Source organism: Hesperophylax consimilis, chromosome 30 (assembly GCF_061612785.1).
Source record: "Hesperophylax consimilis isolate HC1 chromosome 30, BYU_Hcon_1.0, whole genome shotgun sequence".
Lineage (NCBI taxonomy): Eukaryota > Metazoa > Arthropoda > Insecta > Trichoptera > Limnephilidae > Hesperophylax > Hesperophylax consimilis.
In genome coordinates, this window is record NC_142865.1 from 17,072,942 (window position 1) to 17,090,958 (window position 18,017).

The 18,017-nt window shown below is 35.4% G+C and overlaps 1 protein-coding gene across 4 annotated transcripts in view; it reads left to right on the forward strand.

The window, feature by feature from the left end:
- The window catches only part of CalpA (calpain A), a 148,729-nt gene that overhangs the window by 11,734 nt on the left and 118,978 nt on the right, over positions 1–18,017 (forward strand). Inside the window, exon 1 of one of the 4 annotated variants that reach the window (XM_089649502.1) lies at positions 6,858–7,095. The exons of the other annotated variants lie outside the window; for them this stretch is intronic. Within the exon in view, the coding sequence (XP_089505628.1) occupies positions 6,913–7,095 (183 nt within the window). The 5' untranslated portion in view covers positions 6,858–6,912. Of the gene's footprint in view, positions 1–6,857; positions 7,096–18,017 lie in introns of those variants that run through there. 4 annotated transcript variants of the gene reach the window in all.

Consider the following 18,017-nt stretch of genomic DNA (forward strand, 5'->3'; position numbering starts at 1 on the left):
TACCCGTGCTGAGGCCCCCATTTTCGATTTTTTTATATCCTCATAGATTCAGCAATTCTTTTAAAAGAACGTTTAATTTCTAATTGCAATCAATTATGCCCCCGCATACCTAATTTCTACCCCTTTATAACATGTTTCTCGTCAACTCTTTAAGTTTTTAAGTATAAAAAAGTTGTTATATATAAGATAATATCTATAAATTTGTAAAGACGAAAACGAATAATTATATGAAATTTCCTCGATAGAATAAAATCAATCGCAAAGTAAACTCCGAAAATCATTAAAAATACTTTATGTTATTTAATTTAATATTTTATATTCATGAAAAATTTCAAAGTGCATCTTTAAATGCAACTAAAGCATTTGTCGAGTAGTTTTTGCTCTATTTGAAACGAGTGTTTCAAATAGAGTTTGATTTATTAAATAGAGAGAGTGTTTTATTAAATATTTTCACCATTTTCGCTTAATTATTATTTTTTTTAAATATTAACACGCTCCTTCTAACATTCGTATTTACATAACTCCCTTTCAAACCATCTTTGAACGCTTACTACGGGGCCTTAAGTTGTGGGTTATAACTTTTTTATATCATACTCTAAAATTAATTTTAAATTCTTTACAACCACTTTCAAAAATAGATATTTTAAACGCCAGTAACATTAAAATGCTTAATTATAAGGCGTGTTTTTTTTATTAGTGTATTTTTGACCTCGTTCTCTGTATTTTATTACTTCCCATAGGCGGGTAACTATTTAATACGACTCGTACATATGTTGGAATTTTATTTTTCAAGGATTTTTCTCACGTTTGTTCATTATTGCTACAAACACGTCATAATGAATTCATTGTAAAACAATGAATTGTTCCCCTTAGAAAAAAATAATTGTAGTTTCTACCCGGCTTCGCCCGAGAATTCGACGCTCTTTTCGGTGAATTAATTTTTTAAGCCCCCTATACCCACTTTCTACCTATTTATAACACGTTTGTTGCTAACTCTTTAAGTTTTTAAGTTCCAAAAAAATATATGTTATTTTTGAAGATAATATCTATACATTATGTCTATAAGACATGTGATTACCCCACCATCAGATTATTTATAGAATTTAAAGTAACTTCTCTGCTAATCATTTAAAAATACATCACTTTTACAATTTCATAAAGATTCTTTCAACAACGAAAACCAAATACTTTTTTCAAACAGCAACATACCAAATGTGCAAGGTTCTATAACCTCCCCGTTCTGCAAAACCACCACAGCCCAAACATTTTATAAATACAGGGTGTATCGGCACGTACCCGACAAACTTTAACCAGCTATTCCTTAGCATATTTGGAGTAAAAAAATCTTATGTGCACTTTGCTGTCCGGTAACGTTTTTTTTTTAATAAAAGAATTATTATTCATATTTTCACCACATGTTTTATCCTTTGTCAAAGTTTGAAAACCCATCTGGCAAATATTTTATTCGAATTCCGTTGAATAATGCACGTGTGTACCTATATTGGCGCACACTTACAATCACAACGAAATGGCACGGCACCATTCGTCTCATTTTTAACTATTATTATTTAGTGTGTGCGAAAGAGCGAAGACGCTTTTTGACATACTTGCTTATAACAGCTGTTGAACACGAAACGCAATGCCAATGACAGTGATGTAGTGTGGAAATTTTATTTTTTTTGTTTTTAATTGAAAAAAAAATGCTACCGGACAGCAAAGTGCCCATAACATTTTTTACTCCAAATGTGCTAAGGAATAGCTGGTTAAAGTTTGTCGGGTTAGTGCCGATACACCCGTATAATGGAGTGAAATGGTTTAATGAATTACCTCTAGATGTAAGATTACAAAAAAAATAGTTGAAATTCAAATTCACAATTTAAAATATAATTCAGCAGTATTTCCTTAATTATTACACTTTTAAAATAATATCATAATTCTCTAAAATAATATTAGATATCGTTTTTTCTGCTTTCTTCTTTTTTTCTCTTCTCCTTTTTTCTATTATTTTTTTTTCAACAATTGTCTGAAAACTGTATTTTATTTTTCTTTGTTTAAAATATGTTAAAATAGTAGTTAATTACGTTTCCCCACCTTTTTAACACGAGCGTTTGCTCAAAGAAAAGGTGTGTCACTTTACTCTTTCTGATATTTAAAAAAACAACTTTGTAATATGTATACATTATAACTGTACATATTAAACCAATTAACCAAAAAAAAAATTGTTTTGCCGAAACGTTGAATATATGAAATTCTACTGATAGAAAAAAATCGCAAAGTATGCTCCGAAAATTAGAACTATATGAAAATTATACTGTTTTATTGAATATTTTCAAAATTTTCGCCTAATTATTATCGTTATTATATTAGCGCGCTCCCTCTAACAGTCGTATTTACATTATCACCCTTTCAAACCATCTTTGAACGCTTACTACGGGGCCTTGACATTTTTTTGCAATTGTCCACCTCTCCGGGGAAAGAGAAAGTCGGGTAGTACCAGGCTATTCAGATCTGGCCACAGCTAATGCCAGTTTTAGCAACTATTCTTTTCTTAATGGTGTTCGTTCAACAGGGCGATTCTGTGATAATTTACCACCCTGGGAAAGGTGTTATTCTAACACATTAATTTATTTCAATTTATAAATAAATAACCCTTACAAAATTGTTTGTTATCTCACGCTTTGTAAATTCTACGAATTCGTCATTTTATTTCATCAACTGTATTAGTTTTGTTTTAAGCACCGTTGGAGTAAATGTAGTCCCCGAGAGAGGTCGTAAAATACAGAATTTTCTAGAGCGATGACGTTACGTACGACCTACCTCTAGGACTACTATAATTAAGAACATGACCGCCGGATAGGGATACGAAATAATTATTTTAAATTTTATTATACCAATCTAATGTAATAATAATAATTATTAAAATAAATAAAAAATGCCCAAGCAGGATTTTAAACCCGCCACCTCTTGAGCCAAAGAACGTACCACTCTTCCACTGAGGTTAATGTCGTGTATTTATTCTACAGTTGTACAACATTACTATCCAGCCTTTTTTGGTCTGCGATTACGAACGATAACAACAATCTATACACAAATGCAACCACATATTCGACCAATGAGTGTTGTTTGCTTCAACAACCGTTTGCATCATGATAGGAGTATTAGAAAATGGCAAACGTTTGCATAATTTATTCAGCGCACTTGTCACTTCCTCTGCAAAGAGCCGAGCGGTGCTATTTGATGGTGTGCACCGTGATTCATTCAATAATTATAGTTGGCTTCCGCCGGTTGTTTTGTTGTCATCTAGTCGTCATTGTCAACGTGTCCATTACGTCATTATTCGCATCATCATTGGCGATATTGTCATATCGATATCGTCACTGGCGATATTGTCACAGTCGATATCGTCACTGTCCACATTTTCACTGTCCATATCGTCACTGTCGACGTCGTCACCGTTCATTTCATTATTCTCCATTTCGTCATAGTGGATATCGTCATTGTCAATATCGTCACTGTCCATATCACCATTGTCGACATCGTCATTGTCCGGTTCCATGATATTTCAACAAAATGACAACTAAACACATATTTAACAAGTGATATAGAGTCATTAAAAGTGATAAAACAAAAACTAGGTTAAATAGTTACCTATGTAACCCATTTAACCTAGTTTTTGTTTCATCACTTTTCAAGACTATATCACTTTTTATGGGTGTGTTGAACTGTCATTTTGATGAGATACCCGGTCATCTCATTGTCCATATCATCATTGACATCGCCACTGTCGATATTGTCACTTTTCATCTCATCATTGCCGACATTGTCACTGTCCATATTGTCATTTTCGATATTGTCACTGTTGATATCATCTTTGTAGATATCGTCACTGTCAATATCGTCACTGTCGATATTGTCACTGTTCATATCATCATTGTCTTTATATCGTCAATGTTAACGTCGTCACTGTCCATATCGTCATTTTCGATGTCGTCACTGTCCATATCGTCATTTTCGATATTGTCACTGTTGATATCATCATTGTCGACATCGTCATTGTCCATATCGTCACTGTCGATATTGTCACTGTTCATATCATCATTGTCGACTTCTGAATTTTTTATATCGTCACTGTTCAAATCGTCACTATCCACATCGTCACTGCCGACATCGTCATTGTGCATATTGTCACTGTCGATATTGTCACTGTTCATATGATCATTGTTGACATCTGTATTTTTTATATCGTCAATGTTAACATCTTCACTCTTCAAATCGTCACTGCCGACATCGTCACTGCCGACATCGTCATTGTGCATATTGTCATTGTCTACATCGTAATTTTCCATATCGCCACTGTCGTTATCGTCACTGTCAAAATCCTATCATTATCGACATCGTCACTATCGTATCGTCACTGCCGACATCGTCATTGTCGACATCGTCACTGTTCACATACAAACTGCGTCTAAAAACCAAGGTTTGTTTATTAATGTAGCCATGTAGTTAAAAATGTGGAATTTTAACTGTGACGCTTTCTAGAACACAAAAAAACATGATTCGTTTCAGTTTTAACGACAAGTATTGAATACTTGGTAGATTCTATTTGATTGCACCGTCCTGCCTGTTATCTAAAACCGCAACTAAAAATGTTTTCCGTCGGAGCAAAATATGATTAGATTTATAAATAAGTCCTACAAACACTCACCATAAGTGCATAATAATTCGTTATGCAACAATAACTGATAATCACTAGTTTATGTGTTCCTATGCTAAAAAGAATAATACAAAAAGCTAAATATTTTATACTAGCAGTTCTGTGAACAATGAACTAGCGACGTGTCGTTCACGAACAAGCCGCACAATTGAGGTAGCTCTTTTTGGTGAGTCGTAATCGTACGACTCCAGGTAAACAGCACTACTGCTCAATTGAACGGTTAATCTTTTTTATCAGAAGATGTTTTTGAAAAGGTATCAATTGTTATTACATTCTCAAAGACTGAACAGCGCCTGACAGTCCGACTCCTATACTTGGAAATTTGTACGTACACCTGTCACCTACTAACTACTAGCATCTTATTTTAATGGTGGTACGACGCGGCGTACCTTTACCAAGAGTCGTAAGATCATTTATACGCTGGGAGCTTGGCACCGTATCGGGGAGGTCGTATCAGTACAGTATTCTCATTGTTCATACGCTTTGAGCTTACGGCTCCGTTTGAGCCGTACGAAGATATTAAACTGGTACCGTGGCTCCCGCTCCTAATAAATGTGTCATGACCCAACACTACTGTGAAGATATCCTATTATACAGGGTTTTCCAATAAGAGGTGTTATTTTGAATAGCCCGCTATTTCGGTAGATGTTACTTTTGAAGCTGTCATTTTTTCGACATTTGACAGGTATAAACTACGCCATTAATAAAAATGGAACGATACACGCTTCAACAACGCATTGAAATTATTATAATTCACTTGAGTGAATCAAATGCAAATCATCTTGAGTGATGAGGCCCATTTTCACCTCGGTGGCTTCGTCAACAAGCAAAATTGTCGCATCTGGGGCTCGGAAAATCCAAGAGTTATTGTTGAAAAGCCTCTCTATCCTCAACGTGTGACTGTTTGGTGCGGTTTATGGTCCGGCGGAGTCATTGGACCTTACTTTTTCGAAAATGCGGCTGGAGCAACAGTTACGGTGAATGGATTGCGCTATCGATAGATGATTAATGATTTTTTATGGCCGGAATTGGATGGTATTGATTTGGACAACGTTTACTTTCAAAGAGACGGCGCTACGTGCCACACAAGCAACGTAACCATTGATCTTTTACGATTGAATATTAAAATAACACCTCTTATTGGAAAAATCCTGTATATCGGGCGAGCACAGTATTCTCATTGCTCATACGCCTTGAGCTCATAGCTCCCGTTCAATTGAGCCGTCGTTCAATTGAGTCGACTCTTTGAGCCGTACGAAAATATTAAACAGGTACCGTGGCTCCCGCTCTTATTAAAATGAGTAGTGAGAGTAGTGACCCAACGCTACTGTTAAGATATTCTATTATATATGTATGTAATAAAAAAATAATATCGAAATGGCCTTTGGCAGTTAAGGGTTCCCCACCCATGGTCTACATCAGAGGTTCCCAAAGTGTTTTAAGTTATTTTTAAATAACATATTACAAAATAAAATTATATAAATCAGAAGTTTTTTTTATTATATAAACTAATACTTACTATTATGCTGGAGTACCCGGCTTCGCTCAGGGAACGTTCTAGACCAGAGGTTCCCTATATGGACTATATGAGGTCTATATGGGACCCCCAGGGGTCGATATCGGCTTGCTGGGGGTCTATGTCAGCGAGAAAATAATTTGGGGGTCCACGAGATTCAAATGGGGGTACATACGAGCGGACCCCCATTTACCTCAAGTCAACATTTAGGAGTTCCGTAAATGACACAATAGACCTAACACAAATATAATAGACTGAGAAATTACTTATCCTGCTTCATTTTCATTTGGTGTAATACCTAACAAGGGTGCCCCTGTCTGCACAATGTAAAGACAGAGCAACTATACCGCCACCCAGTTGTTGGACAGGCAAGGGATGGGAATCTTTTTAATAAAAAATAAATGATTATCACATGAGACGTTAATAGTTTTAAGAAAATTCAGTATTCGGCAGGCAGGGGGTCTACAGAAAAAAAAAATATTTGGCAAGTGGTCTACGGGGCAAAAAAGTTTGGGAACCACTGGTCTACATTGAAATTGTAAATACCATAACAAAAATATACCGATCCGATGACCGTCTCAAAAAATCTAAATAACGATGACCTAATATTTAATTTTATAACAGTAATTAAAACTCATAAACAATAGTATAAGTGTCGTGTGATATTTGATCTCGCCCGGCCATGGCGAATGGGGGGGGCGGTTTCGACTTCGGGGGCTATCTGAAGGGGGCGCTCAGACAGGGGGGCGAGGCCATCCTTCAGGCGGGGGCGAAGGCCATCTCGGAAGCTATCCAGGAGGCGCTGTTCGTTAAAAAGGAGGCCCCGACCAAGAGGAATCTGCCAAATATCAGCGCTTATAAAGTGGTAAGTTGTAATTTTATTTTAATCATTAAAGACAATATTATAATACAATATCCGATTACACACGGAGTTCCACAAGGAAGCATACTAGGGCCCGTTCTTTTCACAATTTACATAAATGAACTTTGCAGCATGGAAATAGATGGAGAAATAATTAGTTACGCAGACGACACAGTTTTACTATTTAAATCTAAGGATTGGAATAAGGTTTATAACATAGCGAATCTAGGAATCACGCAAGTGAAAAAATGGTTGGACTCAAATACAATTACACTAAACATATCGAAAACAAAATTCACAACGTACAGCATAACCAACACAGGACAGCCAAAAAACAATACAAACACCATAAAAATACACGAATGCATAAACACCAACATCTGCGATTGCCCCCCTCTAGAAAAAACAGAACAAATAAAGTATCTAGGAATCGTAATTGACCATAATCTTAGATGGACACATCACATCAAACAAATCACAAATAGACTCCTCAGAACAATACACATTTTCCTAAATATAAGAAACATATATAAAATAAAACAATTGAAAACAATATATTATGCACTATGCCAATCAATAATAGAATATGGAATAATTGCTTGGGGAGGAGCAACAAACGCAGCTACCGCTCAAATAGAAATCGCACAGAAAACGATATTAAAGGTAATACTCAAAAAACATAAACTAACCGACACAGACCAAATATTTAAAAGCTGTGACATACTTGATATACGCCAATTATATGTAAAAACACTACTAAACTACATTTTCGACCAAACAAACAAACCCCAACAAACACAAAATATCACTAATAGACCGGTCAGAAAAGCGTATAAAAAACATAAAAACTCCGACGGTAAACACTACCTTTGGACAAAGACACCATAAATACCACGCTATTAAAGCATTCAACAGTCTTTCACTTGAAACAAAAATTGAGGAAAATAAAAATAAATTCAAACACAAAATAAAAAAATGGATTAAAGAACAAAAAAGACAATATTTCCAAAATTCTATAACATAAAAGAATAAAACATATACACGCAACACAAAAAAATATATAAAACACGCAGCACGCACAAACACATAAATCATTATAAATGCCGATTTCCATTCTCTTTTAATATTTTTCTTTTAGTGTGATAATTAGATTTTAATTTATAATCTTTATTTTTAGTTTAAATTTATATTTATTTTAATGTTGTTTTTTGTTTAAATGTATAAATTGTTATATGTATTATAAAATGGGGGCCTCAGCACGGGTAAACAACCCAGTGAGGCCAACATTACTGAATTAAAATATGAAATACTGTAAAATAATGTATCAATAATAAAAAAAAATATTAGCAACTCTCAAACGAAACAATTGGAAAAAGTTTCGGTCGCATCTAGGAATTGAACCCAGGACTTCAGCCTTGGCTGGGTTTTTGCTCATCCACTGAGCTAATCCAACTATTCCCTTCGGCCATATTTAACTGTATCATACTTCGACTAAGAACTACCAACGTCATCTTCATTTTCTTTATATATAATTGCAAGATATTTCTCGTACTAAATACAATCTAGGTAGTGTTTTGGATAAATATATCAATTTTTATTTTAATGTGCGATATCTATTGATTTTTCCCGCAAGTCTAGGGTAAATATATATATATTTTTTTGTAAGAACTTAATGAGCAAAACATCAAATTGTAATATTTAATCATTGACGACAATATTAGCAACTCCGAAACGAAAATTTGAATCAGAAAAGATTCGGTCGCGTTATTGTTATTTGGGGTATTTCAGCACCTCTAAGTAAGCTGTTGACTAACGCTACTCGTCGAATAACGTTTATGATTTCTCCAATGTTTATAAATGAATTACTTATTGATTATAACCTCAAACCGTTGTATTTATTCATTGAAGACAATAAAACACTCTCAAAAGGAAAATGTGAAACAATATTCGGTCGCATCTGGGATTTGAACCCAGGATTTATTCAATAAGTGATTGAATTATAATAAATTGAATATTCTTCCTAGACTTCTAATAAAAGTCAATAGATGTCGCATATAAACAAAAAATGTTTATCGAAGAAACTATCTAGAATCTAGATTGAAATTTGATTGGAGTAGAATCTTGAAATTATACTTAAAAATCAACCAAAAATATGCGTTAAGAAAATAAAGATAATATACGTAGTTCTTAAATTAAATGGACGGAATTTGATATGGTCGAATTAGCTCAGTGCAACGCCTCGGCAAGGCAGATATCCTGGGTTCAGTTCCTGGATGCGACCGAATGTTTTTCTGTTTTACATTTTTCGTTTGAGAGTGTTTAGATTTTACATTTAGTCATGCTAACCGGCTATTTTAATAGTTACTATTACTTATTCTTGCGGTGGACTCTCCTATCGGAGGTTCGCTATCATCAGTGTAATATTTATCCTCCAGTCAGGAATGACTGCATTGTAGGCATGTAGATTACAAAGCCAACAACTGCGGTGTTTTTATTTTTTTTATTCCTTAACTAAGGAAAATAATTGTCGCTCTGCTGATGCTATAAGTGCTACGGTAAGTTCTTGGAAGGAAAATGTACGGGGTTAATAGGCCAGTGCAATTAGCGCCAAAAAGGGGGTCGCGATCGAAGTAATTCCGGTAGTCCCAATTTTTTTATATGTTATATAAACTGATCCCCTGATGTAAAATCTGATTTTCCGACCTTGGCGCACCTGTGCTCGCGCCGTCATTTTGAAAAAACTGGCCGAAATCGGGCCAAAATCTACTTTTTCCCAAATATCTCATTTCCAATGCAAATTTCGGCTAAAGTATTTTAACAAATATAATAGAACATAAAATAACCTACAACTTTTGTTAAAACAAATTTCTTCTATCTCTAATAGGTACCGAGGTAGAAAGTCGTAAATGTGCGTATATTTTTTAAAAAACAAGTTTTTTGCGCGACTATGTTTGGTTTTTTATAAATACCTCGTTTCCAGTGGAATTTCATGAAAATTTTATTGATACCAATTATGTAGAACATAAAATTTAAAAAAAAAACTGTGCAGTTTTTATGTTTTTATAGTTTTTTTACCGATATAAAGAATAAACAAATCTAGGTAGGTACGCACAGAAAATCTATCACGGTTTATTATCACGTTATTAGATTTTTGTTTGCATTTTTAAATACATACATCTATAAATTTACTAGAGAGCACTTCGGTATGGGGGGGCTACCCCCCACCCTTCTACTCCTCCCCTCCGGTTCCCTTCAGTTGCCGCGTGTCACGTCTTGAGCCTATATTATAGTATTATTATATATTATAGTATAGTATAGCCTAGTCCATATTTTATTCATCATTCAACCCTCTACCAAATTATACAGAACTGGGAAGCAGTAAAATACACGTAATTGATGGAGGATATTTACTGCACAAAGTTGTATGGGGTCGTGCTCAACCTTTTTCAGTAATTTTAAAGCAATATCTCAGGTATGAACAAAATCATTATGGATCCAATGCTGTAGTGGTATTCGATGGATACCCAGATTCTATGGAAAAGAAAAGCATTAAAGGGGTGGAAAGAGCACGCCGTGCCAGAGTTACAACTTCTGCCGAAGTTTTGTTTTTTGAAAGCATGCACCCACAAGTGCCACAGGAAAAGTTTCTGGGAAATGAGAAGAAGAAGTCTCGTTTTATTTCCCTACTCAGATCCTCATTTGCACGATCCCACATAACGACAGTACAAGCTGAAGAGGATGCTGACGTTCTCATAGTGAACACAGCAAATTCGTTGTCATCTCAATATGATGTACCTAGTCATAATCGTTGGTCAGGATATTGATCTGCTGGTACTCCTCACAGCTCTCTCACCTCCCAACGTATATTACCAAAAAGTTGGAAAAGGTAAATCACCTAACGCGTTGTACTCGAACAAATGTTTTAAACACATTGAAATTGTTGAAAACATTTTATTCCTTCATGCCATAAGTGGTTGCGATACAACTGGAGCTTCGTTCGGTCAAGGCAAACACAAATTTTGTAATATTCTTCTCAAGAATCACTCAGTGAATGAACTTGTTCGTGTATTTCAAGACCCAAAAGCAAAGACAGAAACAATCACTTTGGCTGCCGAACAACTATTAGCACTTTTGTATGGCGGCAACGAGAAATCAAATTTGGAAAATTTAATTTACATCATTTTTGTCAAAGGAGTAAAAAAGAACAATTTCAATTTATCCAGGCTACCTACCACCCACCAAAGATGCAGTCCAGCAACACGCTTCAAGAACATACTTGCAAGTGCAGACTTGGCTTGGTAACGATAAAGATCCGACTGAATGGGGGTGGAAAAAGGATGCTGTTGGGTTACTTACTCCAGTAACAATTTTGAAGGAAGCTGCACCTCAGGCCTTGCTGAACTTCATATCATTTCAATGCAAAAAAGGTTGCGCTGGAAAGTGCACCTGCAGAAAGTCGGGTTTGAAATGTTCCCTACTCTGCATTCATTGCAATGGCAACTCCTGCGAGAATGCTGTAGAAGCCTTCGTTGATGACGATGACGAGGAATATGATGACCCAGTCGCCACAAATTTGGGTGATAAGACAGATGAAGAAGCTATTCAGGGCCAGAAGTAAGAAACTATAGTCAAGGGCTCGTACTTCTGTCTAAACTGATCTACCATTAATTTTATTTTTGTTATGCTGAAAACTTAACTAATAAAGAAAAGAATGTCAATAAATGTTAATTTTACGAAAATACCATTTTTTATCTTTTTTATGTACCTTATCATCTTAATTGTATTAATAATCTTAAATGTATGTTGTGATTACGTTGATAGGCATGTCAGACCAAGCTGCAAGCATAAATGTAGTGGCTTGGCCTATTTTAGTGGTCTTCCCATTGGGAATGTATGGCGACCGATATGATGAAATAGTCTATCTACTATATTTATAGCTAGGTCTGACACAGGCATGACGAAAATATAAATTATATACCTATTTCTTTAACGAAATTTTATTTTCTACAAAATTATTATCAATAAATTTTTCACAAAATTGTACTGGAAACGAGGTATTTATAAAAAACCAAACCTAGTCGCGCAAAAAAGTTGTTTTTTCAAAAATATACGCACCTTTACGACTTTCTACCTCGGTACCTATTAGAGATAGAAGAAATTTGATTTTACACAAGTTGTAGGTTATTTTATGTTCTGTTATACATGTTAAGATACTTTAGCCGAAATTTGCATTGGAAATGAGATATTTGGGATAAACTAGATTTTGGCCCGATTTCGGCCAGTTTTTTCAAAATGGCGGCGCGAGCACAGGTGCACCAAGGTCGGAAACTCAGATTTTACATCAGGGGATCAGTTTACATAGCATATAAAAAAATTGGGACTACCGGAATTACTTCGATCGCAAATCGCTAATTGCACTGGCCTATAACGGGATCACAGACCTTTAACGAATGAATTAACAGATTTCCTGTTAAACTTTTAAGGACATTAAGAAATTAAGATCTGGGAAGGAAAAAGGTGTAAGGGGTGGGTAGGAATCTGGTGGTCAGTGTGTCCAGGAGTGTCGGACGTTTGAATCCATCCCTCCCACTGCAGTGCAAGGTGATGGGTCGAGAGAGTTCGGCTGGAGAGGTGAAAGGGACTCCCTCGAAGAGGAGGGCAGACGCATTCGCCGCCAAGAACTGGACACACCTCACCCCATGAACCCCGACACCCTATTAGGTTAAATCACTATTTTGATTAATCTTTATAACAAATTGGTGTACATTATGAATACCAAAAATATGCTTTAGATAAATTGAAGGTTTTCCTATCGTTTTTTTAATAGAAAGGTATGAACGCATAAAGGAAACAACTTAAAAAATAGTATCATAGCTAAGATTCTCTGTGACAGTTTCACTTGACTAACTTTTTTTGCTTTCTTATAGAATTATTTACAAAATAAATTATAACCAGTTTTGTGCTTGAAATCAAACTTTTCTAGACTCCGTTTGTCAAGCGATTTTAATGCCTATTACCTTCAATATAAGGTATACCAAGAATATACACATTTTTGGCTTGTAGCTTCCTCTTAAGTCATCAAATGTAGCGAACCTAGGGTGACTTAAGGCAGTTAAGGTTAAATCCAAAAAATGAGAGGTACCCATTAGCCATACCCGTCTCCCAGAATAGTTCCTGCGTTAATGCGGTAATAGAATTTTAACGAAGCTAGCAGAGAACATTTGTGGAGATGGTCGAATCCCACCCTGAAAAGATGACATTCTCATAAATAATTCATTTTCAACATGACAGTTGTTAAACTGCGTAAATGTCAGCGAAACTGGGTTAACAGCCTGGGCAGGTCATTACTGAGACGCACCCTTAAATTCGATAGGTTAACAGTTCTGGCAGCTCTATTATTAGCCGAACGCTAAGGGTGTAGTCACTGTTGTTATTTACCTGTCCGCTCAGTGTCCTTGGCTCGGTTTACTTTCACCCCTACATACCGTGAGCGAAACTAAATCTGTCGTGTAAATAAATCGTGGAAAGCAAACACCAATATAGCTGTAAGAAATGTAAAGGGATGAAGAAACTGGTAATCAGATTTGTTTAACTTTGATGGGTGCTGCAAAATAGCGCAATACCTTTGCACGGTGAAGTCGTCTCTCACCCTGCATGCCGCCCAGTCACAATAAGTCTTCTGGATAGAAGGAGAGAGGTTCCTCCGGATAGCCTTCACTCTAAACGATAGGTGGAAACTTGACTGGCAATCGGCTGACGAGAGAAATGACCATCTCCTACACGACCCCTCTGAGAGACAGCCTGGCTACTTTGCAATAGGATGCGGTGTTTTCCACCTAGATAAGCGACAACGTGAACGAAATAGTCAGTACAGTACCAGCAACCGCGACATCGAATTATTTTTCCTACGTGACGCGCTTCGGAACATTCTCGAACCTTCCTTTCGTAAATCATTTTGTTGTATTTTCTACGTTTATTCAGCCAAATTTCGTAGTTATTTATTAATAAAAAGAATACCGAACATAACTACAGTACTATTCGCATTCAAATTTAAAAGAAGGTCGTCAAGCCTTAATACTTTTTCCGACACCTATTAATTACAATATTTTTTTTAATTAGCGCGCTCCTCTAACATTCGTATTTAAATAATATCTCCTCATCAATAATATCCTATTCGTATTTAAATAATATCACATGCTTGAACATGTGCTCAACGACCGCCCGCTCCATTCATTCACCTCAGTGATTGATGAGGTACACAGGGTGATGCCTGAGGCCATAGACTGGCTCGCAGACACAGATGTCCCTCTCTGACTCCCCACCAACATACGAATGAAGAAGAACCTTGATGGAAGGTTGGCTAAGATACCTTGGGAGCTTGAAACTTATCGAATGAACTAGGAGATACTCTCTTTATCGTCATGGAGAGAGACCACCATTGAATCTTTGCTTTAAATGGATTCAGCTGTATTTGGTGTCTAGATTTGAATATAATCTGAAATTTCTCAACCATCTCCCCCATTTTCCCACTCTTTTCGACCTGACAAGATACCCCAGTTGCAGAATCCATAGGCCCACTGGTTTCGGGCTGTTGGGAGCAATTGGAACTCTGAGATATTCGTATTAAAATAATAATGAATAGCTGTAGGAAATGTGAAGAAGACGAAGACAATCCCATACCAGATACCCGGGGAGTTGAATACCATGTTGTAGAACAAGGAGACAAGGCTTAATACCCAACAAAAACCACCCTTAAGAATATTGCTCCAGTATGAGTTGTCTGAGCAACATCGTCACAAGAGTGGACACAAATGGGTCGGGTTCCCGTTGTTTATTTGTTTTTATTGGACAATTTGTATAGCGCCGCTTTTGTGAGATATCACCTCAGGGGCGCTTTGTAGTTGATGCAGGTATTACAAAAAATATAAATATTACAAAAACAAAATGAAGTTGTTAATTAATAAAAGTACAGAAACAGGTGACCCAAAGATAGAAGATGGAGACTCTGCAGCAAGAATCCTAGGTGGTGAATAAACTGGACCAGCTGCTGCAGCGAGAGAGTCCACCGCGTCCACCAACAGTGCCAGCACAAGGTTTGTCATCCGTCCCGGTATATGTCTGCTGCTAATAAAGCGCTGACAGAATATTCTCTCACAGATACCAGACCTTGGCAGCACCGCTGTCGAGGTATGTTTCTGCTTCTAATAAAGCGCTGACACCTCACATAGACGTTCGGCGAGTCCATCCTGGTAATTATTGAAGCAGTGCATTCTGCCCTCTAATAAAAGGCGACGGTCGGGTTTTTGCGTCGCGCGTTTAAATCTCCGCTAGCCAGGACCTCCATCATTGCACAAGAAACATTTTCCTACTATAATAATGGTAGTAGGTGGAATATTTGTCTATCTTTTTAAGAAAAAAAATATTTATAAAAAATAACTCTTATCTTGAAATCAAATGATCTAGTGTTGTTTTTCCACCCACCTGCTTCTCAGTTCTAGCTATAAAATATATTACAGAGTATTCTGGTTTCAGACATTCTGAGAATAGTGATCATTCTGATATCTGCTCTTCAGACGGCGTTGAAGTTGTGCCAAGTCTCTTCAAGCAGTTACCAGACCGTTCAGCATTTCAACGGAGAGGATAAACAATGACGGAATGAAGTAATGCTGTTTGGCATTCCGTCAATCTTTAGTTTATGGTAGCAGTGGCGTGGCGACCGGCTGGACAGCTTGGACAGTTCCCAGGGGGCATCTAAGGATCCGTATTAAGCGTTCAAAAAGAAGAAGAAGATCGTTTGAAAGGGAGATATTATGTAAATACGAATGTTAGAGGAGCGAGCTAATTAAAAAAATATTGTAATTAATAGGCGTCGGAAAAAGTATTTAGGCTTGACAACCTTCTTTTAAATTTGAACTTGAATAGTACTGTATTTATGTTCGGTATTCTTTTTATTAATAAATAACTACGAAATTTGGCTGAATAAACGTAGAAAATACAACAAAATGATTTACTAAAGGAAGGTTCGAGAATGTTCCGAAGCGCGTCACGTAGGCAAAATAATTCGAGGTCGCGGTTGCTGGTACTGTAGTACACTACACTGTACTGACCATTTCGTTCACGTTGTCGCTTATCTCGGTGGAAAACAAAACATTCTCGAACATTCCAGTTGCTACAGAAACAAATATTAAAAAAATAAAAGAAAATCCAAGAAGCTTGTTTGGAAACTTCTAGAATAACGTTCGAGTCAAGTAGTGGCGTACCACTACAGAACCTTCAAAGATCTTGAAAATCATATTTGAAATTTGATGAATTGTTCAAATTCTGTGAAACAACCCATCCTAAGAGACCATATATCTTTTATTATTAAAAAAATCTATTATTTATAATTTTTTTCTTTTTTTTATTATTTGTAACATTTTATAAATTACTTGCTTATATGATTTTGTATAAATTGAGCTAGAATTACCTCACCAAACACAAGAGTTATTCTCTTGTATTTGGTGAGTTACTTTGTGATGAGGAATGGCTATTTTTGTTTTACATATAATCTAAAAAAAAACAAATATTAAAAAATTAAAATTTAAAATACAGCAAAAATCTTTTTAATGGTAACTAGATAACTGTGAGAAGTTACCATAAAAATGATTAACTGTTAACATTTTGCCTGAATGGGGCTCGCAAGTTTATCGCAACCACACTGATCTTTATAGTGATTATAGTATATAGATAACTCAATCTGAACAAAGCGTAGTTAGTATAGTTATTATACATTTTACATTGACTGGAAATGTACAGAGATTTTTAAATATACATAATGACACAAACCAATGAACTAAACTAATGAAATAAACTAATTTATAAAAATTAGTACAGACGTTATAAAATATTTTGAAGGCTATAAGATTTTTGTTTTTTGGGCATCAATCAAAATCGTTACAATCATAACGTTGCCTCAAATGGCTTTAGCCGTGTTTAGTGACGAAATATGTTTAGCCAGGTACTTCCCAACCTTGGTTCACAACATACCTCAATTGGAGATGTAGACGTTCAAAAATAGATGTATTATAAAGTTATAAGGTTGTTTTTGTTTTTTTACATACAAATAATATGTATCTTTTAAATATAATATATCTATGTATATTATTTAAATATTATGTGTTTTTTTAATATTGTATGACAGATTAATCAGCCATTTACAGGACATTTATTATTATTATTATTTTATTTATTTATTTATTGAACAATTTGTATAGCACCGCTTTTGTGAGATATCACCTCAGGGGCTCTGTTAAGAGGAAGCTACAAGCCAAAAATGTGTATATTCTTGGTATACCTTATATTGTAGGTGATAGGTATTAAAATCGCTTGACAAACGGAGTCTAGAAACGTTCGATTTCAAGCACAAAACTTGTTTTTATTTATTTTGCATTTATTATAAGAAAGCAAAAAAGTTAATTAAGTGAAACTGTCAGAGATAATCTTAGCTATAATACTGTATTTTTTTGTTTCCTTTATGCGTTCATACATTTCTATTGAAAAAATATATTTTTTAGTAGTTTACATGTATATTTTTTATTGAGTAATTTATTTATTTATTTGTATTCTACTCAAGCGAAACGATAGGAAAACCTCCAGTTTATCTAAATCATATTTTTTGGTATCCATAATGTACACCACCAATTCATAATAAAGATTAATCAAAATAGTGATTTAGCATTAAGCTTCGCCTTAACATTCACATTTGGGAAGGTTTTTCTTAACATTTGGGAAGGTTGAAAAATTAAAACTTATTTGTATACAGTTTATGTTACTAGCTTTCAAGAGTAATTAAAAATATCAACTATTTTAGAAATTTAATTCAAACGCACCATTCCTCTTGTCACGCTATGCTGTGCTAGAACATGCGTTCTGCCGTGTGGTATCTT